At 33.9% G+C, this 23,316-nt stretch overlaps 2 protein-coding genes across 9 annotated transcripts in view; one reads left to right on the top strand and one right to left on the bottom strand.

Annotated features, from left to right (window-relative positions):
- LOC110032363 (mediator of RNA polymerase II transcription subunit 15) overlaps window positions 1-8,512 on the top strand; it is a 25,705-nt gene extending 17,193 nt beyond the window's left edge. For all 6 annotated transcript variants that reach the window (XM_020735999.1, XM_020735991.1, XM_020735983.1 and 3 more), the window contains one exon: window positions 7,629-8,512. In XM_020735999.1, the coding sequence (XP_020591658.1) occupies window positions 7,629-8,268 (640 nt within the window). In that variant the 3' untranslated portion in view covers window positions 8,269-8,512. The remainder of the gene's footprint in view (window positions 1-7,628) is intronic.
- Window positions 8,513-12,899: 4,387 nt separating this feature from the next.
- On the bottom strand, window positions 12,900-22,688 carry LOC110039293 (probable glycosyltransferase At5g03795). Of its 3 annotated transcripts, none has more exons than XM_020744304.1 (7): window positions 21,948-22,688; window positions 19,867-20,153; window positions 17,397-17,629; window positions 16,294-16,451; window positions 14,709-14,869; window positions 14,122-14,406; window positions 12,900-13,292 (listed from the first exon to the last, which is right to left on the bottom strand). In XM_020744304.1, the coding sequence occupies exons 1-5, from the start codon at window positions 22,410-22,412 to the stop codon at window positions 14,768-14,770; spliced, it is 1,245 nt and encodes a 414-aa protein (XP_020599963.1). In that variant the 5' UTR covers window positions 22,413-22,688; the 3' UTR covers window positions 12,900-13,292; window positions 14,122-14,406; window positions 14,709-14,767. The 3 variants fall into 3 exon arrangements, with proteins under 3 accessions (XP_020599963.1, XP_020599964.1, XP_020599962.1); XM_020744305.1 differs by lacking the exon at window positions 12,900-13,292 and adding an exon at window positions 13,721-14,009; XM_020744303.1 differs by lacking the exon at window positions 12,900-13,292 and having other exon boundaries at window positions 13,721-14,242; window positions 14,324-14,406.
- Between the last annotated feature and the right edge of the window lie 628 nt (window positions 22,689-23,316).

Raw genomic sequence — 23,316 nt, 5'->3', positions numbered from 1 at the left:
TTTTTTTTTCTACATCAATGTGAGTGTTTATATTCTTTTGTTATTTTCAACCAAATGCATTTACTGTTATAACACTGTATACCTATGTTTTATGGATCTATTTAAGTTTGTTCATATTGTAAGAATGTTTTGTGTGCTTAGTAAATTATTGTAGATATTGAACATTGTACAAGAATATTGACTGATATGCAGATGAAATGAAATATTCATTATTAAAAAGTGTTTTTTTATAATATGTTTGTATGTGCATGTTTGGTTATGATGGAGTTGCTATTTTATAGTACGAGTGAGGAAACACTAATTTATCCGTACACTTAAATGGAAAATGATATTAATAATTTTTAGGCGTGTTCTTGTGACGTTTGTATAAATATAGATATAATAAAGTTTATTCGTACACTTAAATGGAAAATGATATAGTAAAATTTATTGAATAACATCAATTGTTTATATTGATTTATTAAAAGCTTAACTGATATGCATATTATTTTTTTTCTCTTATATTATTATAGTTTAGGAGTATGAGTATTCACTCTTTTGTTTAGCTCACTGTTATTTTAAACTAACTTTTTCATGTTTAATTAAGTGATTAAAAAATGAGCGATATAAGAGAAAAATATTTATAGAAGACGTGGACAACCAGTAAGGTAAATTTAAATATTCTACTTCATTTTAATTTGATTAGTGGCTCTTTCATTTGTTAAATGATAAATGAATACGAAAAATTTAATTCCCATCGTGCGACCATCTGTTCCCTCCTTACTTAATTCTAAGCCCCGTGCCGGGTTATGACATATAATAATGAATATTAAAATTTAGGTATAAGATATGTAAATACATTATAAGTGTGTGGTATGCATGTAGATCTTCCAATATTTTAATACTTTAAGTTGGGTTGCTTGCACACCATACAATTTAAGATGATTGATTTTGATCAAATTAAAGAGTATTATGTTGATTGTAAGAATTTTATTGATCCATATTTTAAAGTAGATGATGCCTTACTTATGTTTGATAAGTATTTTATTATTAAAAATATTTTTGCTTAAAGGGAACTCTATTTTGTATTCATAACTCATTCTTCTGGGATTCTATTATCTTAGAATTACATGATGCTGCTGCTGCGTGACATTTTGATCAACTTAAAAATGAAGTCATGATTGATGATAAGAATTATTGTCCTAATTTGAAAAGAGATGTTTCACATATAATGTCACAATGCAGAACATGCCAAGTAGATAAAGGAAGTAAACATAATAATGGGCTTTTTATATCATTCCATGATGTTTGTACAAATTTTGTTCTGAGATTATCACAAACTCTAAAGAATCACAATTCTTTATAGTGGTTGATTATTTTCAAAACTGTCTCATCCCATTCATTTTTAAAAACTATTAATGCGTGTCAATAGCAAAATTATATTTTATTAAAGTGGTTAAATTGCATGGATTACTTATAATTGTTGTATTTCACAAACATGTAAATTCGTGAATTTTTTAATTTTGCTGAAGAAAATGGAAACCCGAAACCCAGTTAAAATTTTCAATTGCTTGTCATCCACAACTCACTGGAATAATTGAGATAGTTAATATGAATCTGGATGATTTGTTGCATTGTCAAATTAAAGAATACTCGTCCGGTTGAGATTTGCTATTACCAATTACTAAGTTTGCATATAACTCTTGCATTAATAGGGTGATATATATAAGTTAATTTGAAATTGTAACGGGATATCAACTTAAAGAAATTAGAGATTTTGTTAAACTTTTAAATAAATTTATTATCTAGTGAATTTGCATAAGAATAATTTGTGAATGAATTTGCACAACATATGCATAATTTATATGAGGATATTCACTTAAAATTAATTTAATTATGTCAGTTATAAGTCTATTCCTGATATGAGCATAGACGTGGAGTTCAAATCAAGTAATAAGGTAGTAATAATTTTAAATTTAAAAGGATTTCTATAGGGACTTTTAAAATTTAATTGCAAGGAAAGCAAATCCATATTAAATTTTGCAGCAGATTGCGACAAATGCCGCAAACTAGTTATCCCAGCGAGCATTGTTATAAATCCAATATTCAATGCTTCTAACTTGACTTTATTTGATGAATCTATTGACAGTTCCATAATTTTTTCTCTTCCCATTCTCTCATGATCGCTTTTTATTGTCTTACAAACATATCAACTCAATTCAATGTATTCTTGAAGCTATTATATTATAAATGATGGGATTGTATCCACTATTGATGATGGATATCAGAAGTATCTTATATATTAACATGATGGACTCATATGTGATGATTCATGAAATACCTTGCAAAAGCATAATTGCAGATTAGTTGTATCCAAATTGAATTGATGAATGTCAAATGCTCAATTTGTCGAAGTATTTTTTTTTGGGCCATATTAAGGATCTAATTTTTATACTCACGCAAGCATAAAAATTAGACATTGAACAGTGAAATAAATTTTAATTTTCAATTCAATTATTATGTTTATGCTATTAGATGTAAATTCTTTGAGTGCTTCACTATTCCTAAAGATTATTTTCAGTTAATGAATTCTCTTGTACTATCATGAGGTATAAATATCCCACTTGATGATTTCTATTCTTGTTCTTCTAGTAACTTGTCTTAGTAATTGGTGTGTTTGCGCTATTGAAGTTTTGTTAAGTTTGATACATGCCAAGTTTTCTGTCAATTGAACTTTGATGGTTGCAAAAAGTTACATCTATTCTCAATTTCATATGGAATTGTTAATTTTGATTGCTGTGAAATTATTGTGTAGGAATAAAGCTCATTTTCTGATTGTGTTAAAGTGGCCAACTATGTTGAAACTTGAAATTGGGAATCTATGAATAGTTTGCATCAGTGAACCCTAAGCCCTAAGGTATCCTACATCTCACTAACCTTCTCTTAAATTTTCAAGAGAACCTACTCAATGTTAAGCATTTTATTGCTCGTCCTGGTAGTCCCAAGTGAGCCTAGAAATTTTATGATACTTCAACTTTGAAGAGTTCTGGACCTACATCAGTTCTATGTTCTGAGAGGTCGAGTAGTGATTTCAGAATAGCATATTGTCTCCAACCTTACGGAGGAGCATGTCTCACTATTAATCTATTCTACTTAGGGAGCAACATAAAATATATGCTCAGCTTTTGTTTCTTGTTTACTTTATACTCGTGTTTACATCTTATTCATTAATTACAGTTTGATGCTCATTATTTTATTTTTGATGTTTTAATATTTATATATTAAATCATTGTGATAGGATCTCCTGCAAAAATTAAGGCAAAATAAAATATTTTTATTTCACCAACACCAAACAACACAAGCCGAATACATAAAAGGTAAAGCATCTACATTTCAAGAGGTAAACGATCTCTCCCAAGCCCTAACCTTAAGATCAGGATAACATTCACATATAACATAACCCTAAATATATCAGCCCTATTTATACCAAACAACAATAACTAACAAATCACTAAATTATTTTTTTAGCCTTGAGCCTAAAATAAGTCTTCAAATTATTTGGCGGGCTCGGCGTCGGTCTTACATTAACTCCCATCCCAAAAAAACAAGTTGTCTTTAAGGTGAAAGAGAGGAAACTACTGTTGGATCAAGTCGCATGATTCCCATGTGACGTTATAATCTGACAATCATTTTCATTTAACGAGAATTTCTCAAGAGATTGAAATGTAGTCTTGTGCACATCTGTTAGTCGCATCCGAATCTATTGATATCTCAACTTTAAGTCAATCTTGGAGAATACCAAAACCGCAAACTCTTTTAATAGCTCGTCAATCATCGAGACTAGAAATTTGTTAGGTGTTGTTTTCTTATTCACTACTCGATAATCCGTACGTAAACCCAACCATAGGCATCCTCTCCTTTAAGGATTGACATCTTCATTTTCCTTATGCATGAGTCTCCTCTCCAATTTTCTAGACCAAAAGCTAATTCCACCCATGAAGCGGGGGTTTGGTTCATTTTCTCTGCCCATATTGATTTCCTTTCTTTCATAAGTATGGCTCACCCCATAATAAGCTCGGTTGCCCCCATAGACTTCTGAATCTCCTTCCGCCCGGAAAGCTACCGCAATGAAAGACACTGACACAGTTGGTTGCAGCCCTCTACGGTGGTCCCACCCACTATGATTCCCTATTCCTGACAGAAATCCTTCAAATCGATCTTCTCTAGCCTCAAATCACATGTTGTCCCGTTCTGTCTGCTGTCGCTCGAGCAATTTCCTCCAAATGTTGCAGCTCGAATCCTCTTCCCACTCATTCGTTCAATCCTACTTTTTTCTTAACTTAAAACTTACAAGAAACTTAGACTATCTTAACTTTTTTTTTCCTTCTTTTTTTTTTCATCTACAATTTCACCATGCTTCAGCATATGGGATGAGCTATGGAGGAGTTCATATTTTTATACGAGAGCATGATTATTTTAATGCATGTAACATAAAAAATATAATACTAATGTAGTTGCACAGAATAAAGCCTTAATCTCCAGGGAGAATTTGTTGATTGTGTTGGTATTCTTTTCCTCAAATAATCTTCTTTTTTGAAAAGACCATCACAAAGGCCTTATATGACCTCACCGTCTAAAGATGCATGGTGCAAATCTATCTCCATATAATAGTTGCTAGTATTGAGAAGATTTCTATAGCTTTTGTCCATTCAAAGCCGATACTGGAGTTAACCGAACCACGATAGAAATGGGAATATTATTGTTGAAATTTAAATAGGTTACAATGAAGGCTCTCCAAAGTAGAAATTAACACTAATAAACATAAGACAAGACCCTGAGGGTGGTTGAGAGCCTATGGCTACACTAGGAGGATGTTTGGAGGAAGGGTGGCAACAAGGAAGGGGTGCTGGGGGCATATGCGGCAACAGAGAGGTCTGTTGGGGAAGAAGTACAGCGCCAGGCAGGCTGAAGGGAGGATGGTGCGGACTAGGGTGGTCACAGGGAAGTTGGGAGGCCACTGGGTGGCTGCAGGGATATGGGACCGCAATTGGGTGGCTGCAGGTAGGAGGGCCGGCAACTGGGTGGCTGCAGGAAGAATGGACGGCAGCAGGGAGGCAGGATACGGCAAGAGATCGATGGGGTAAACACCACTTCAGAGCAGGATACAGTCGGAGCACCACTTGTTTTCAGATACAGCCCTAGCAAAGGGAATCTCCTATCGGCAGAAACCTGAAATCATAAACAAGCAAAAACTGCACTCTAGACAAACACACGACATTACATATAATAGATGGTAGATAGAATAGGAAGGGGATAGAAATGAAATGAAATATAATAGGAAGTCCCCCCTATGGAAGGGATCGAATAGGAAAACAGGGAAGAAGGGGCACGAGCAACTAATCCCACCCAAAGGAGTGGGAGGGAGGGCCGGTCCAGCCTCCTGATGGACCGTGACTCTCTTTGTTGAACTGCTAGTTGATTCAGCCGGGCCTAGGCCCTGCATCCGGAGTATCAACTCAACTTTCTTAAAGATAGCAAAACATTGTTTTTGAACCAATATAAAAAATTGGAAAATGAATGCTTATGGGATTCAACCAAATTTCATAAGATTTAAACGATAACCTCTTCACAGAAAAATCTATCCATCATCTTCTCTTTTGCATTATTTTAGAAGAACGCATTAATTAATGACCACTGCATGCTGGAGTATGCATTAACATTTCATGTGGAACATTGTGCAACCATAAAAGATGTCATCATCTTCAGTAATCACCGGTTCTAATGTTCATATGGCCCTCCGTTGAGGCTGTATGCAAGGCTAGCTCATCACTTTATTCTTTCTAGTGTTCAAGTTATAAGTTTTAAGCTAGGAATCAAAGATAGGAATGTTCTTTTTATCTAGTGCTACTTTCTGTATAAATCAGATTCATGTAAACCACGTAGCTGACTTGAGGATGGAAGACAGCTACGGTCTGATTTCTTTGGGATAATTTGATGCCTTTTCTTTGGATGATTGTACAAACTAAAGTCTTGAGTGAGAATTTTTATAGCCTTTACTTTTCCGCTAGGCAGAGCGTTTCTATCACACGTCCTTTTAACCGTTTACATGGGTGTTCAAATAGGTTTTACAATCTAGGCTGTAGCTCCAAAGCCAATGTCTTCTCAAATTTTTTTTAGAAAAAGAATTTATACTTCCAACACTTTCATTTTGGCAAAATGTAAAATCTTGGTGTTATATGGCGTGGAATGCCATTTGTAAGATACATGAACTCGTCAAATTTCACCATTCGGCGTGACTTCTGTTAATAACATAATTAGTGCATTATCACTTTATTGATGTTTAGAACTAGTTTGTATTCTGTTTTTATCCTACCAATCTTTTCGGTTGATAGGATTGTGTCAATTTTTTGTTCTTTAAAACTTTTTAGTAAAGGGAGAATTATTGATGATGTGATGAAAAAGTTAATTAATGACGACTTTCCATCTGGTTATTTGAAATTTGTAAAAACTTCAGCATTATCACGTGTAAATGTTTATAATTTAGTCATCTATTCTCTTTTGATTGGGAAATATTCTGCTTATTACCTTTTTTTTTTATCCATGCAAAGATCTGTCCATTTTTGCATGTTGAGTTTTATTATATGCTAATTTAGTTTTTTCAAATTTTTAGCACTTTCAACTAAATTTGACATATGTGTGGCATTTTTATTTTTTATGATTGAGTATTCATTTTATTCATCATAGAATTTAGAATTGAACTTTATATTGCGCAAGCTGTAAGAGATGGGTTTTTAGCATTAATGAGGACATTGAAATTTGAGTATTAAATTTTGATGATAAAATGCAATTGGTTATATTAGAAAAAAGTGAAGGGCCACATGATTCATGGAAAACGTTGGAGAAAATATGTTGAGAGATGGCTTGGGCGTGCATTATCATAATTGATAGAATTTGTCAATCATTCAAAGTGGATTTTGCTTAAAGAAGCCAATCAAAATTCTTAAGTTAATTTGAACATAATGGTTGGCTTTATTGAGAAGATTGTATAGAATTTTTAACAGAGCTAAAAAAATTATGATATACTTGTAATGATACTTGGTAGAGTATGAAATTACAAAAAGGTTATTATGGATAAAAATGTGATTTTAAATATTTAAAAAAAAAAAAATACTAACGAGATTTATAATACATTTTCATTGTTAGAACACCTTGTTATGGATCACGGTCAAGAGAATGAATACACTAAAATAAGGATTGTGGACTAATAAAAGAATTGTAATGATAATTAAACTAAATTGCTATGAGATGCACAACACAACTTTGTTCTGTATCAACAAAATATGGAAAGGTTTGGATGGATAAACATGTAAAGTAAGAATTGCAGATGCGCGAGAGCAAATTTGTTGAGTTTAGTAGCTTCTTAATTCAAAGTTTTATTCTATACATGTGCAGTTATCTTCTGATTATAACTTTATTCGTCATGTAGTTGATTTTCTTCATACCGAGCAATTGAGAAACAAATGCTTTATTTAGTTTCTTAATTCATTTTTGCGACAACTGATTATAATCTAGGAAGAATTACATACATACCACTCAATTCCTATGCATTTACATATCTAACACCCGGTCATACCATTTATACCTTTCAGGCTACTGCCATATCATGTTATGGCTGACTACGAGGCCGAGGAAGATGACAGGATACTCGACAGCGATACAACTGGGCAAATTCCGTCTCGTCTCCAGCAATGGGATCACAACATTCTCGCGAAGATTGCGGAGCTAACCGCTACTTTCGAGAAGCAGGTCCTCGCCTTCAACATCATGTCTCGGAAGAGGGCCGTCGGGGAGTTCCGTTCCGAGGAGAAGCTCATGGTAGAGCAAGCTCTTCTTCAAGAGGAGAAGCAACTATTGTTGGCGCTACGTGCTGAAGTCGAGTTGCGTGAGAAAGCCGGAAGGGAAGCAGCGGCAGCTGAGGCGAGGATGCGGTTGGCTGCAGCCCAGGCCGAGCATGCACGGGCAGAGGCACACACGCAGGCCGAGATGGCCGCTCGTATGCCGCAGCGAGCCATTCGGGCGAATGCCGCTGCTTCGCACAGTGAGGTTGGGGTGAGTAATATGATGGTGCAACAGCAGCAGCAGCAGGGCGGTAATGAGGAAGATATGGGTGAAGGAGATGAGGACCCTTCAGACGATTTTTTGAATGATGAGAATGAACAGGAAAATGGAGATGTTGCAGGGCAAGAATGGCAGAACGATACTGGGGAGCTGGACTTGAACAGCAGGTGATCTTTTTAGGTGGCAAGTTTGTATCTGGAATTAGCTCCATCAATCTGTTTTAAAGGCCGTGCTTTTCTTAAAGCTAATATGAAACTATGGATGAGAATTCTGGATAAAATCAAGCTTAATTTCAGACTCGGATTTTTCATGAGCTGCTATTATTTGGGACATTTACATATAAACCACCTAATTCTTATGTATTTACATTAAAATAGAATGAATGGAGCTGCTATTAGTTGGGGCATTTTACATACATACCACCTAATTCTTATGTATTTACATATCTAAAACTAAAGTTTTACTTTTTTGCATTCCTACCATCCAAATCCTTCATATCATATCAAAATTACAATTATTTTATTTTTAAAAGTCAAATGCATTTTTCACGTATAGGTAAGATGATGTACGTAAAAATTAAAGTTTAGGTGTTATATATGTAAATACATTGAAATTGAGTGGTATGTATGTTAATCTTTCTTCTTCTCTTCTTCTAATTATTATAATTGTTATTTTGAATTTTCGCAAGCAAATAATATTATGCATAATAAATTACATGCATATGACTTAATTTCTATGTATTTACATATCAAACACCTAAACTTGGACTTTTACATCATATCTATGCATGAAAAGGTGTATTTTTCTCTTTAAAAGTCAAAATGGTGCTATTTTTAACATGATATGGGAGATTTTTAATGGTATAAATGTAAAAAAGTAAAGTTTAGTTGTTGGATATGTAAACACATAAGAATTGGCCGATGTAAATGTGCCTTTCTTTTAGTTTTAGTAATTCAAATAACCTTCAATACAGATCATGTATAAGAATTTTTAGTCTATGTAAATGCATCTTCCTGTTAGAGGTGATCCTTTATTTGTTTTATGCAATCAACTTGAAAATGTTAAGAATACATTAAAGGCTTGGAAATGGAATTCTTCTGATACTCTTTCTAAGCTTGATTGCTGATCTTAAAGATAAGAAGCATTTTATGATGAATCAACTTGAGAGTTCTTATCTTTGTAAAGACTTTTTGGCTCAAGCGAAGAATTTTTAGTCTATGTAAATGCATCTTCCTGTTGAGGTGATCCTTTATTTGTTTTATGCAATCAATTTGAAAATGTTAAGACTACATTCAAGGATTGGAAATGGAATTCTTCTAGTACTCTTTGTAAGCTTGATTGCAGATCTTAAAGATAAGAAGCATTTTATAATGAATCAACTTGAGAGTTCTTGCCTTTGTAAAGACTTTTTGGCTCAAGCGTCTATGCTACAATGTGACATTATGAAAGCTACTATTTGTAATTATAAGTGGACTAAACAAAGATCTAAATGCTTTTAGCTTTAAAAAGGTAAATATGATTTTAAAAATCTTTTATCAGAAAGCTAAATTTAGGTATATTAATCAAGTTTTGGTGAATGATGATTATTATTATTCAAGATGGAATTGTTAGTGAGCCTATTTTCTCTTGTTTATTTGGTAGTTGTTTTGATGATTTTATTTGTTATGATCATTATTTCTCTATTAATTAGGGGTGTAAACGAGCCGCCGACCCCGAGCGATTTATCTCCCGGGCCCACCAAGGGTGTTCGTGTTCGGCTCGTTTTCTTAGCGAGCCGAACAAAAGCTGTTCACGAACAAAGAGTCATTTTGACAACCCTAATCACACGGCCATAAGATGTTAAGGGTTGGGCAGAATTTAAAACCTATTGTTTATATTCTATTTCTTTTTTCTCTTGTCAAAACATCATTTCAATCTAATATAATAATTTTTATTCTATTTTCTTAAGTAATACTTTTAATTGATTATAATTTTTTGTAGCCTTGTAGTCAATATATAAAATTGATGAATAGTATTTCAAGCAAAATCAGCCAAACACGAACGAACAAATATTTGGATATGAGTTGTTCGCGAACGAGCCAAACCCGAGTTTCTTATATTTGGATATGAGTTGTTCGCGAACGAGCCAAACACGACCTTCTTAAAGAGCCGAACATGATTTGTTCACGAACAACGAGCCGTTTTGACAGCCCTACTATTAATATTAATAGTGATGATTGTATGACTCTAATTCTTGAATTTTTAATTAATAATATTGAAAGGGCTTTCTTTTATATTGGTTTTAAAAAAAACTCTATGGTCTGATGGCTTTAATTCAAAAATTTTTAAAGATATTTGAGATTTAACTAGTTTGAATTGTATTACTGCTATTAAATATCTCTTTAATATTTGTTAAACTTACTTTAAGAGTTAAACACAATGTTATTGCTATTATTTCTAAAAATTATGATGCTAATTCTCTTAATGATTGAAGACATATTTCTCTTTGCAAAATAATTTATAAAGTTATTCTTATTTTACTTGCCCAAGCAGTTTTTATCAAAGGTTATGATATTGTTGACAATATTATTCTAAGTAATGAATTTCTATATGATTTTTATTCCAATAATTATGCTAAGTTTTACGTTAAAATTGATGTAATGAAAGCTTTTGCTAAAGTTAATAGAATGTTTCTTTATGTTTGTATGTATCATCTGACTTTTCCTCTTATTTTTATTAATTAGTTTAAATCTGGGACTACTGATATTAACTTTTATGTCATTATTAATAGTGAAATGAAAGGTTATTTTTCTTTGAATTCCAGCTTACAGCAATGTTATTCTCTCTCTTTCTATCTCTTTGATATTTTCATGGATATTTTTTCTTCTTTACTTGATTATTATGATTATGATGGTAGTACCAATAATGGTCAAAATAATAATGAGATCATATCTCATTTAATTTGTACAGTTGGCCTTCTTATATTTGGTAAGGCTAGTAAGGATTGTATTGTTCTTTTTGTTATGGACTTAACTTGAAGATAAGCTTCTATTTGCTCGCAGATAGTTCTACTCCCTTTTGGGGGCACCATCAGCACCTTCAATGAGCTTGTTAAACTATTCGTAGAACAATTCATAGCAAATAGAAGGATCGTCAATGATTACGCGAAATACTTACGGGAGTTCACGAAAATGAGGGGTAATCCTCCAAGGAATACTTCCGCAGGTTCTCCACTAAAATTCGTCAAATTTCGAGAGTGTATCCGGAGTTACTAAGAGGAGTCTTTCTTAGAAGGCTCCGCCAAGGATTTTTTATTCATCACTAATGCAGGAGACAGTTCACTTTTACTGTGATCCTGTCCATCATGTGAAATCTCAAATCTCTGCAAATGAGACAATTAGTGCACACAAGGAACAATTTGAGTGATTGGGAGGCAAGCGCAAGAATAATGTCAAGGATGTCGATCAAATCTCATGGCAAGAAAATCTTGAACCACAGGAAAATTATGAGCCTCGATCAGAAAAAGAATACACGGCACTCAACACGTCACGTGTCAATATCCTAATGACCATCAAGAATGAAAAGGTTGTCAAGTGGCCAGAGCCGTTAAAAAATCCATATGGCTGAGACCAATCTCAATATTTTCATTTTCACCATGCAAAAGGGCATTCAAGAGAAAATAAGAAATTGAACGTCTTATACGCCAATGTCGCCTGGGTTGCTACTTACAAGAACGAAGTAATGGAAAACAAAATAAAATCGTTGTGTTATCGAATGAGAATTAAAACTTCAAATTATCTTATTTGAATAAAAGACCATCATATAACCTCCTAATTTATTCTAGCGAGATTTTTCATGTTGCTTTAAAAAACTATCTTATTTGAGTAAAAGACTATCATATAACCTCCTAATTTATTCTAGCGAGATTTTTCATGTTGTTTTAAAAAACTATCGTTCAGTAAATTTTCTTATTCTTTCGGGAAAGATTTTTTTTTTTGTAAAAAGTCCCCTTAAGGGCAAGCGGCTGACATGGTCTCCACCAATACCCCTGAAAGTCGAGCCAAAGAAGCAAAACATCATGAGAAGATGTGATACCCCTAGCAGTCGAGTCCAGGAGGCAAGACTCAATTGAAAGCTACCATGCCCCTAGAAGTCAAAGCCCAACAGGCAAGGGTCGATGTAAAGCTACCATACCACTGGAAGTCGAGCCTAAGAGATAAAATTCGATGGGAAGATACGGTACCCCTAGAAGTTGATCCTATGAGGCAAGACTCGATAGGAAGTTACCGTACCCCTAAAAAATGAGCCCAGAAAGTAATTCTTGATGGGAAAGTAGTAATTGACAGGGTACTCACTAGAAAGACTCCAAGAGAGCAAATGGTCCACAAGGTCTCCACTCAAAAGCCCCAGGAGGCTACAAGCCTCAGAAAACACAAGTACATTAAAAACTTCAGAGGCTACAAGCCTCAAAAGGCACGGGTACATCAAAGTCCTCTGAAGACGGCAAACCTCAGAAAGCACAGGGACATCAAAGATCTGAAAAGTCTATGAGTCTTAGAAGACATCGATGTATTTCAAGCTCCTAGAAGATATAAGCCTAAGAAAGCACAAACCTCAGAAGATACAAGCTTAAGAAGGCACAGATTTCAGGAAGCACAAACCTTAAAAGTTGCACGATTCTTTTTGATAAAGTACACGTACTAACTTTAATTACAGACTTTGGCATATTTGAGAGGCCACAGAACCTCATGAGGCATAAGCCTCAAAAGAGGTCTACACTAACAACACCCTATAAGTAGGGTAGTAGCAACCCAAAAGTTGAGTAACCACAGACATATAAAAAAATATATTAGCATCATCTACAAATGTCGCATTAAGAAGCCATAAAGACCAATAAGCACTGGGGGTAGAGATTCTGCAGATACCGCCACCACAAAAACACAGAAATCTCCCTCATAAAGCACAAAAAAAAAAAAATTTCAACTTTTCTTCATCTCCTCTAGAATGTGTGACAGCCGCATAAGAATTACTCCAGGAATGTGCGGCAGCAACAAGTAAGAAAATCTCGGGTCACCTACAGGACAGTGATAGGGGCAACTTTCTTCTCAGCAATGAGAAAAAAGAACTCGAGCACGAATGGGAACAACTTTCTTCATCTCTGCAATGAGAAAGATCTTGGTTCACCTGTTGGGCATACACGATAAATTTCTTCGTCCCTGCAGACCGAAACAAGATTGTGAAAGAAGATCCTGGAGATTCTGCCGGGCAGGATCAAGGAAAACTTTCGAGACGATTTTTTTCTATACCACAACCCGAAAGAAGATTGAAAGAATATATTGAAGGTTCTGCTAGGCAAGATCGGGGATAACTTTTAGGACAGCTTTCTCCTGCTTCTTTATGGCAAAAGGAAAAAAATCCTAGATCACCTGTTGAACAAAAAGGGTACAGCTTTTTTATCTCATTTTCTCCTCTTGGACCCCCTTCCACACCTTCATGAAAGAAGATTAAAAAAAGGGAAATCCGAGATCACCTACTAAACAGGGATGTGAACAACTTCTTTCTCTTCTATCTCCTCACCTGAGTCTGAATTTTTCTCTCTCATCCTCCTCCTCCTCCTCCCCCCTCTTTTAAATTTTTTTCTCTTCTATCTCCTCACCTGAGTCTGAATTTTTCTCCCTCCTCCTCCTCCTCCTCCCCCTCTTTTAATTTTTTTCCTCTTACCTTGGCCTCTATAAACTCAAAAATGAATCCAGCAATATAAAAAAAAAAATGAAATTCTCATTACATTCCGAATTCCCAGCTTTCTGAAATCTGCCTGCCGTTTATTGGTCTGAAAGGCTAGCCATAAGAATGTTTTGTTGATTTTCTTCAGGTGTTCTCTGAAAGCCTCGGAAGTGTTTTTTTTCTCTGTTTATGGAGTTTGTCTTTACGTCCTTTTGAGAAAAAATTTCTCAATAGGTTATACTCAAAACTCTCTTTGCTTATTCAGAACTTATACTATAGATGCTATAAAAAACTCTTAAGAGACAGGGAAGAAATCAATACTTGAATTTTTATACTCTTGTGGTTTCTTTCCTCGCGGATGCCCAGTGTGAATCCATATGAAACGGCTCGGAACACTTCCGGATTGATGGACTTCAAATTCTTGAGGTATAACATTTGGGATCTATAATAACATAATAATCCATCAAAAAATTTTATAGAAACAAAAGAATAAACACTAAAATCTGATCCATTAACACATTACATATAATAACATATCACCAAAACTGGGCATCTAACTAGCTCTCTACATTCTATCCACTTCTGCCATAAGATGCCTGCAAATACCTGTGAGAGATAATTGGGGCATTCAGGCTTGCCGGATTTAAATTAGGCATTTACATACATACCACCCGGTTTATATGGACTTGCATATCTAACCCCTAAACTTTATTTTTTACATTTATATCACCAAAATCTTTAATATCGCATCAAAAATATCACTTTTTTAACTTTTAAAAAGTGAAATACATCTTTCAAAGCATAAGGTGCTTAGATATGTAAATAAATACATAGTGATTGAGTGGTATGTATGTAAATCTTCCTTTTTTCAATTAATTTTATATTAAACTGAGATATGGCAATGTCACCCTCGGCGTCCTAAATTCGGAGACATTTCTTCGGCCTGGGAACCATTTTCCTTATAAAATTAGTATTTGATCACATGATGCCGCAACCATAGCTCATACATTACCATGTGGAATGCATCAAATGGAACAGGAGGAGAATGCCACACGAAATGTTTCTGGGCCTGAAATATATAATGATTCCATTAGTAGATTGATGCAAAATATGCATAAAGTGACGATCACAGATTAAAAACTGATTAAAAGTTGACAGGAGATATCCATTAGTAAGAGAATAGTAGATTTAAATCACTCCTGAGTGGATAATAGAGGACTTTTATGTGATTCAAAGTGCAGTAGTTGACGAAAAAAATTAGAAGACTTTGTGGAGGAGGAAAATATAATAATATAAGAGGGAAGCACAGAATATGAACATTTTGATCATGAAGAATAATATGAAGAGGGCAAAAGTAGCCTCAAATGATAAATTTTTCAAAACTAGAATATATACAAGGAATCAGCTTGAAACAAGGACTATAAAGCCCATCTCTATGTAAGAACAGATAATGGAAATAAAAACATTCATGATGATATTGGGCTTTGGGGAGGGCTAGAGTTGGCTCCTAGCCTATCTAAGTTTGAGAGAAGTCCTATGTGGTTATATATAAAATAAAAATTTTACTCCAAATTCTTCTAAAACTATATATATATATATATATATATTATAGAAATTATCCTCTAAATTTGGGCTAGTTACATATATATGTAGCTTTAGTGTGCCAACGTGTGTGTATGCTTGCTATGGATATGCATGTGTGCGAGCCACAAAAAAAAACATGAAAAAAAAATCTCCCATAAATTTGGGATAAATCTTTTCGCCCCTAACTTGAAATCCTATTTCTGCCGCCCAAGAAGAACACCTGATCCGCTAATGCATGGTGTATGATACAACAGAGAGTGACTAAGCACATAACAGGCCAACAACGGTAGTAATCTCCATTCAGACATGTATGGTCTTTAAATTTGGAGGAGGAGAAAGATTTAAGTTCAAGAAATTAGGATTTGTGTTTACATAAGTTGTATGATATTTTCATATAATTGGATTTGGAGATAGCGTAGTGCAAGGCCTGAAAGCACTATTATGCTTCGCTTCCAGAACACAGAGATCACAGATCAATTATCAAGACTGCTTTCAATAAATGCTCCAATTTGTGATGAGCTTTACACAAAATAAAATTTAAAACAAGCGCTGAAGGTTTAAATTAAACATAATACAAAAAATTCTTGGCTTGGGGTATCCACAGTAAGATCCGGCTTAAGTCTTGACACTTTAGATATGTGCTGTTGAATTGGAATAATTCTTAATATTTTGCATGACATTCTGTGTGTTGCAAGACTAAGTCAAATCATTACAGATAATTATTGTTCATAAGACAAAAACTATGGTCATATTTAACTTCTGTGATTGAACCAAGGTGCCATTCTTCATTGAACTGTTATAAACCATCTATCTCTTGTTTTATTTTAAATATGGAAGCTAGTTTTATGAAAAGCTCAAGGGCAAGTAAAAACTAATTATAGCAAGTAAAAGATGACTAAGTGAACATACCTCAACTAATCCCTTGTGCAATGCGATAAATTCCTCATCTGATACAGACTTGAGTATAGACTTCAGTTGGTAAACATCCTTCTCTTTAACAATAAGGGAGAACTTCTGCCAGTCGAGGATATCATTGAAGGGGAGGTCATAGTAATCAGAAAGAATAACTGAAAAATATAAAAAAAAACAGGCCATAATTACAAAAAATGCAACTTGAAGCAAAAAAATATACACTAGTCTTCCAAATTTTGCAAGAATAAAAAAACACAGCATTTACATAAATACCATCCAATTCCTATGTAAACATATATTAACACCTAAACTTTGCTTTTTCCAATTATACCACCAAAATCTTTTGTATCACACCAAAAATACCACCATTTTAAATTTTAAAAGGTGGAATACACATTTCAATGCATAGGCAAGGTAGTACGTACGCAAAAATTGAAGTTTAGGTGTTAGATATGTAAATACATAGGAATTGGGTGGTATGTAAATAAATCTTCCTAAAACATATGGATGATTCTAATAATTGCTTTAAATAAGAAAATTTTAAGAAATCAAAGTGCAGATAAGAATAATTTCGAATAATCAAGAGAGCATGACACATCAAACCAAACTCAAATAGTTGAGATTTGAGATAAAGCTAATGATGTTGAAGATGAATTACTGAATGTCATTAAAAAGTCATTAAACATGTGCAGACAGGCAAATTGAGTTGAAGAATTCAGATAGATTATGCTTTGCAATATACTGTTAAACAACATATACAATGCCAAGATGTTGAAAAAAAAAACACGAGCTACCCTCAAAGTCAGTTCCGTCTATCCATCAGCCAGACTGTGGGTGTTGAATAAATTAAATAGTCATTCTTAGCACGGTGATCAAACTGTGTCACTGGTTAAATGGCAAAGAGATTATTATCTTTAGTCAATTAACTAAATGTTGCTCCAGATCTTCAAGTTGAGGCCAAAAGAATTACATTATTGTAAATTTTTATCTTTTTAATTTCACAGGTGATATTATGAACTAACAGTGAAACCATGAGGCAATAAAAGAATAATTAACAAGGAGTATTTCAACAAGTTCCTATTTTTTGCAGCAGATTGTACCTGGAACACAACCATAGTGAATGGAGTCAGTTATCCGAGCACTATTAACCTGAGAACCTCCAGGACATATGCAGAACTTAGACTTGTAGAACTGTTTTTGATAAACTAACTCTCCAATAGCTCTGCTTATACGGTTATTACTGATGGCAAGTTCGGTGTCATTTTCCCATACACGTGCAAGGATAACTCTTATCTTGGAATTTCGATGGCCAGCCCAAAATCCAAGGATTTTCCTGCAAAGTGGATTTTAGCACTAAAAAGTGAATCTCAATGTCAAAATTACCAATGTACTACAAATTAAGTCATAAATAGTTTCAGAAGTTTTAATCAATGCAACAAAAGAAGCTGGATATTTTACCCTATTTCACCAAACATGACCATATAAGATGTGTTCGCCAAACCTTTAGTTGCTTTCATGGCATGTTGGGTTAGAGGTGAAGAAGGTCAAAACATAAAAAATGAACAAGAGAACTGGATGCTCTAACTTCAATGGAGTTACAGTAATAACGATCTTATAAACTTTAAAGGAGAAAGAACAGCAACAAATAATTTTGAACTTTGTGGTAATTAATCTAAAGAGTAAGCCAGAGTATGAACAGGGTTTGGCAATAGTGGAATAGTTTCACGAAAAAAGACTCAAGACACTCCTTGAGCTTTGAAAGCTACAAATCACGAGACAGAATCAAACCTTGAGCTTTGATTCTTTATATTGAGATGTAAGTTTAGAAAATTGAAACACTCTCGTAACCTAACAGAAGCTTGTCCAGGTTTGAAACGGCTGTGAAAACTTGCAAATGTAAGAAAATCTTAGAAGTCTAATTCTGAAGTAACGAAAGAATAATAAGCTATTTTTTAAGGAAAATTTACATACATACCACTCAATTCTTATATATTTACATGCATAACACCTAAACTTCATATTTTACATAAAACCTCCTTACATATGTTTGAAAAGGTGTATTTGGCTTTTTTAAAGTTAAAAAAGGTGGTACTTTTAGTATTTGCTATTAGATATGAAAGATTCGGATGCTATAAATGAAAAAAAAGAAAAAGTTTAGACGTTAAATATGTAAATAAATTGGAATTGGGTGGTATGTATGTAAATGCCCCATTTTTTAATCTTCCTAATATGAAAACTATGATTTATATTGAAATATGCAAATGGTTTAATAGTGATTTTTAACACGCTAAAGTTCTCATTAATAGCTCAAGGAATTTACCACTTCGTACAACCTTTTCTATATTATGCAACAACCTATGTTAAAACAAAAATTTATAGGTAGAACACGCATTACATTTGTATAGTATATGAAAAAAGATTCAACAAATGCTAAAAAGGATAACTCTTTGAATAGAGGACAAAATTTTACGATTGGTATTTATGGAAAAATTGGTGCTGCCTTAAAAAATACAATAATATTTACAGAGGGTGTATTTGGAAAAACTATTTATAGCTATAGATAACAAACTGCAACTATACGTAGGTATAACTAAAACATTCTTACTACCTTTTAAATAGTTATATGGGGAGACATGTGGTGTCGACTTAATAAACACAAAATTACCTTTTATCAACAATGTGCTTGGATAACTTTTCATAGCTTTATTTTACAAACCACTACTAAACTTTCTTTTGGATATAACCTTCTTATTGCTTTTAAAAATCTTTGTGGTGATTAACTTTTAGCCAAGTATTATAGTAGTAAGTCGTCCAAATTCTTTTAGAAGAAAAGAGTGTATAATATTCATGACAGCTACTAAGAACCACATTCAAATTGGTACCACATTCAAATTTGCTTTTCCAAAATTGTACCATACAAATTTTACTAAGAACCAAATTCATCCCAAATGGCCACAAAGCCTCAAACAAATATTCAACAATTTGATTAATGGTTCCAAACTAGAAAACTAACACAAAATTGATATCAGGCCTATAATCATAGGGGAAAAAAAAAACTTTATCGCATTCATTCCAATGGCAAGCCAACTTGATCAATTTGAAGGGGCAAATCATTTTCATCGACCAAAACATTCCAAAATATGCTAGAAGTATTAGTTCTGCTTTAGAAGAATCAGTGGACAGATCAGTTTACTAATAGAATGAAAACAGAGTTGTGGATGAGGCTTTAGACAATTTTTCAAAGCTAAACTATCTAGAGGAGAAAAATTTTGGTGGGCAAACTATGAAATAATTCGACCTTTAGTAGAATGATGGGAAAGGATTACATTTTTCTATATATTAAACATCCGTGCCCATGATTTATTGAGTAAAACCTGAAAAGAGCAAGTAAATGACATGAAAAATGAACCCTGCTAATGTAGTAATGCATACACAGATGAAATGAAATAAAATGAGCGACAAAAAAAAAAGTATTATATGATGAAAAAGTATGGTAGAACTGAAAACGTAAGTGAACTTGACAATAAAATAAATTACATTGACAGAAAGACGCTCAAATCACATTCTAACCTGTTTGCAACATCATTTCCTCCAGCTGGCAAGGCAAATGGCTGTAGCACTTGAGGAAGCGCAACATCCTTGTGCGGTATATATCCAACATTATAACTAGGAGAACAAACAACTCTAATGGAATTTTTTATGAGAGAGGGAAGTCCTTCAAACGCTCTAACACCAACATCATGGCAAGTAACAAGAAAATGATCAGCACCTAAGGTCCTATTCCAAAAAGGGTATTTCCTCATCAACCCTTCAACATAATTCTTAACTAAAATAGTCATATTTTCATATGATATGCCCTGCAAGAAATAAGATGCATCATAGAAACGTAATTGAAGAGTCAGCTTAAATAAAAACAAGCTAAACAGTTGGAACAAATCGATATATTAACATGGTATCAATGTAAGTATTGCAGGTCATTTAAATTTACTAAAAGTATGAGTAATTATGAATAAGTCACAATCAATTATTGAGTTTTGCCTGTATGAGTAAAACCATTAACCCTTCTAAAGCTATCGATTTATATTGTGCTCTCTATATACTGTGCTCTCTTAACTTCATGGATGAACTGCATTTACATCCCTACATTTTGACCCTAATTAATCTTTAGCTCATCATATACTGAAACCCAAAAATTTGATTCCCTGCTTTAACTTCTCATCAGAGCCACCGACTCTCTTCACTTTTTTTTATTAACCATTAATCAGAAGTTAGGATATCCTATTAAGAAAATAAACATGACAAAATTTCAATGAAATCAAAATAATCGCAAAAAAAAAGAGAAAAAAAAAAAGAAAAAAAAACAAAAAAAAAAAAACCAAAGAATAACACCGCAAAAAATTCATCATCAAGGCTAGCAATAAGCTCAAAAAATTCACAACCTACAACACACAAAAGTTCGAGAAAAATCTAAGATCATCCTTAAGTACCTTGGCAACTATATGCAAAAAAAAAAAAAAAACTCAAACACTTTTTTTTTAGAGTTCCTTTTTTCCTTGGATCCCATAATTTGGTCTGAAACTACATGAGATGCCGATTCAACAATCCCAGATGCGCGATAAATCAGCAATGTTCAATCCCAAACTAACTAAAAAAAGCAAGAATCAATTTCTGCTATTGCAACAAGCCACGTGATAATTAGCACTTTTCAAAGCATTTATAGGCACCGTCATCATTGGCATGCTTATAATAAAATGAATTAGTAAATAAAAAAAAATTTGAAGTAGCATTAACACACACAATCTGTGTACCTGACTACTATAGATTTTTAGATTTGGTTCAGTTTAAGCCTGCATTTTAAAAAAAGTGGCTCCGATCAAGTAGCCAATATTTAAAGACAAATCTAGCCATAATGTGTGCTTTCTGCAAATTAATCAATGCACCATCACGTGCAGATTTGTCATCCGATAGCACAAAAACTCATTATATCCACCGTCAATACCAGAAGCAATATATGCATATATGATTGCTTCTAAAAAAAAAAGTATAAAGTCGTCTATTTTAGTGTTGGATGTGGCATAGAAGAGATGAAAAAGGAGAAGAATCATGGGCATTGGTAGGAGGTTCTTTGAATAAAGTTAAAACACAAATGCATTAACAAATAGATTTAATACCAAGCTATCCGAGAGTTTTCAATTTATTTTAGGCTTTCAGTTTAATTACATCAGGGATCAGCTTTAAGCTCTTATCTTTTTGCTTCAGTTATGTATGCTCTTACTAGACATTTACAGGAGGATGTACCTTGGTGCATACTTTTCACTAATGATATCCTTCTTGTGGATAAGACTAGAGAAAGAATTCAGGAAAAAACTTGAATTATGGAGGTATACTTTGGAGTCTAAAAGCCTTCTGAAAGCCTACATTTGAGTAGAACTAAAACTAAATACATGGAATATAATTTTAGCAGTTGTAGTAGTTCTAGTGGCAGAGTTGTGACAATGGGTGATCAAATTATTAAATTATTAAAAGGTGTGAACTCTTTACCAACGAATGATTTAAAAATAATTGACCACATCGTAACAACAAATAAATGGACCTATAATGACATTGGTCAAGCATTTATCAATTTCAATGAGCCGTATGAGAAAGCTTACCTTTCCCCTCATCTTGTGACAGGAGATGGGAATGAAGAAAATATTTGCTTGATCAGGATCCTCAGTATGAAACCTACTCTCCCGTATATTCTGAAAGAAATAACCTTCACTCGCGTACTTCCCCGTGAGCTTCCTCGGCGTCTGGTAATAGGTCTTCGGATCCCCGTCAGGGTATATGTAAACCCTAAATCTTTCCTCCATTTCGGCGTAGCTCGCTCTAAAAATCTCTGGAGAGTGGTAGATTGACGAAAACGATGCCGAATGAGATCGATCAACGGATGGGCTGAGGTTATCAGTTAGGGCATTGGCGAAGGGGAGATGGGAACTGTAGTGGTTTTCGGTTTGAACCGGGGATCGGAGTGATCTGATTAAAATTATTGAGAAGTAGAGGACAATTAAAGCAGTGGATGCGAGGATGGAGCGATGAAAGGAGCATGCAGGGATGGAGGGCAGTTTTCCGGCCATCTTAGTCGGCCCTCTTTAGAGAAGTTGACGCGCGCTAAGGGAGTTGGCGTTACTTGGGTAGGAGCGGAGTGGAAAGGGGAGACAAACGCGTCTTTCGGAGATCTTCCCAGTCGCCACGGCAATGCGAGGGATTCGAGCACGGGAGGAGGGAGCGAAAGGTAGGCGCTGGTTGCTGCCTTCGGGGCAGAACGAGAGAGCAAAAGGCGTGTGACGTTTGCTGCGCCGATGCTTCTCTCGCAAGGGGAAAAATATTACGTGCAGGTATCCAATAGCCCGCGCGGCGGGGCAGCATATAAGCAAGCTACAAAATTTATATTCTATTTATATGCTATTTGTATTTTAGAGATTTTTTTTTTTATATCCTGTGTGTATTTAATGTTGATTTAAATAAATATATCACTCGTCACGATGCTATTAGAGTTTGAATACATTTATAATATTTTAATAGTATCATGACTTGAGTCATGATATGAGTCATGATACTATTGAAGCCAGTAATAATTTTTCACGACTAATAGCTTAAGGCCGAGCTTAATTCGTTACTTCTTGCTTATCTTTTGGGGACGAGGGGAAGGATAAAGAAATTTGTATTATTAATGACATTAACTGAAATAGTCAAATTTGATATATGACTAAAAATAAGTTAATCTTACTATTAATGCTAAATTAAAAAATATTAAATTAAATCTTCATAATTTATGGATATATGGAATTTTTTGTGATTTCATCATGAAGAGTTGATTATCTAAATTAAATTATAAATTATAAATTAGTTATATGCTAGAATATTATGTTGACCTCATTTTTTAGGTCTTCCCTTTCCTCTCTTTAAACCTAGGATATAACATTAAGACTTTTCTATTGACTATCCTAGAGGACTAGTGATGGGACCCACCCCTTAGCA

This window comes from Phalaenopsis equestris, unplaced genomic scaffold (assembly GCF_001263595.1).
Source record: "Phalaenopsis equestris unplaced genomic scaffold, ASM126359v1 Scaffold000002, whole genome shotgun sequence".
NCBI classification, from domain to species: domain Eukaryota; kingdom Viridiplantae; phylum Streptophyta; class Magnoliopsida; order Asparagales; family Orchidaceae; genus Phalaenopsis; species Phalaenopsis equestris.
This window is presented reverse-complemented; position numbering and strand designations above follow the sequence as displayed.

What these genes read in the sequence shown, in the direction of transcription:
- LOC110039293 (XM_020744304.1), bottom strand. Translation starts at nt 22,412, where the DNA reads ATGGCCGGAAAACTGCCCTCCATCCCTGCATGCTCCTTTCATCGCTCC. An exon ending in TCACTATGGTTGTGTTCCAG is followed by an intron (nt 16,452 to 17,396) that starts GTACAATCTGCT and finishes TATATTTTTCAG; the next exon opens with TTATTCTTTCTGATTACTAT. An exon ending in TGCACAAGGGATTAGTTGAG is followed by an intron (nt 14,870 to 16,293) that starts GTATGTTCACTT and finishes TATATATTTCAG; the next exon opens with GCCCAGAAACATTTCGTGTG.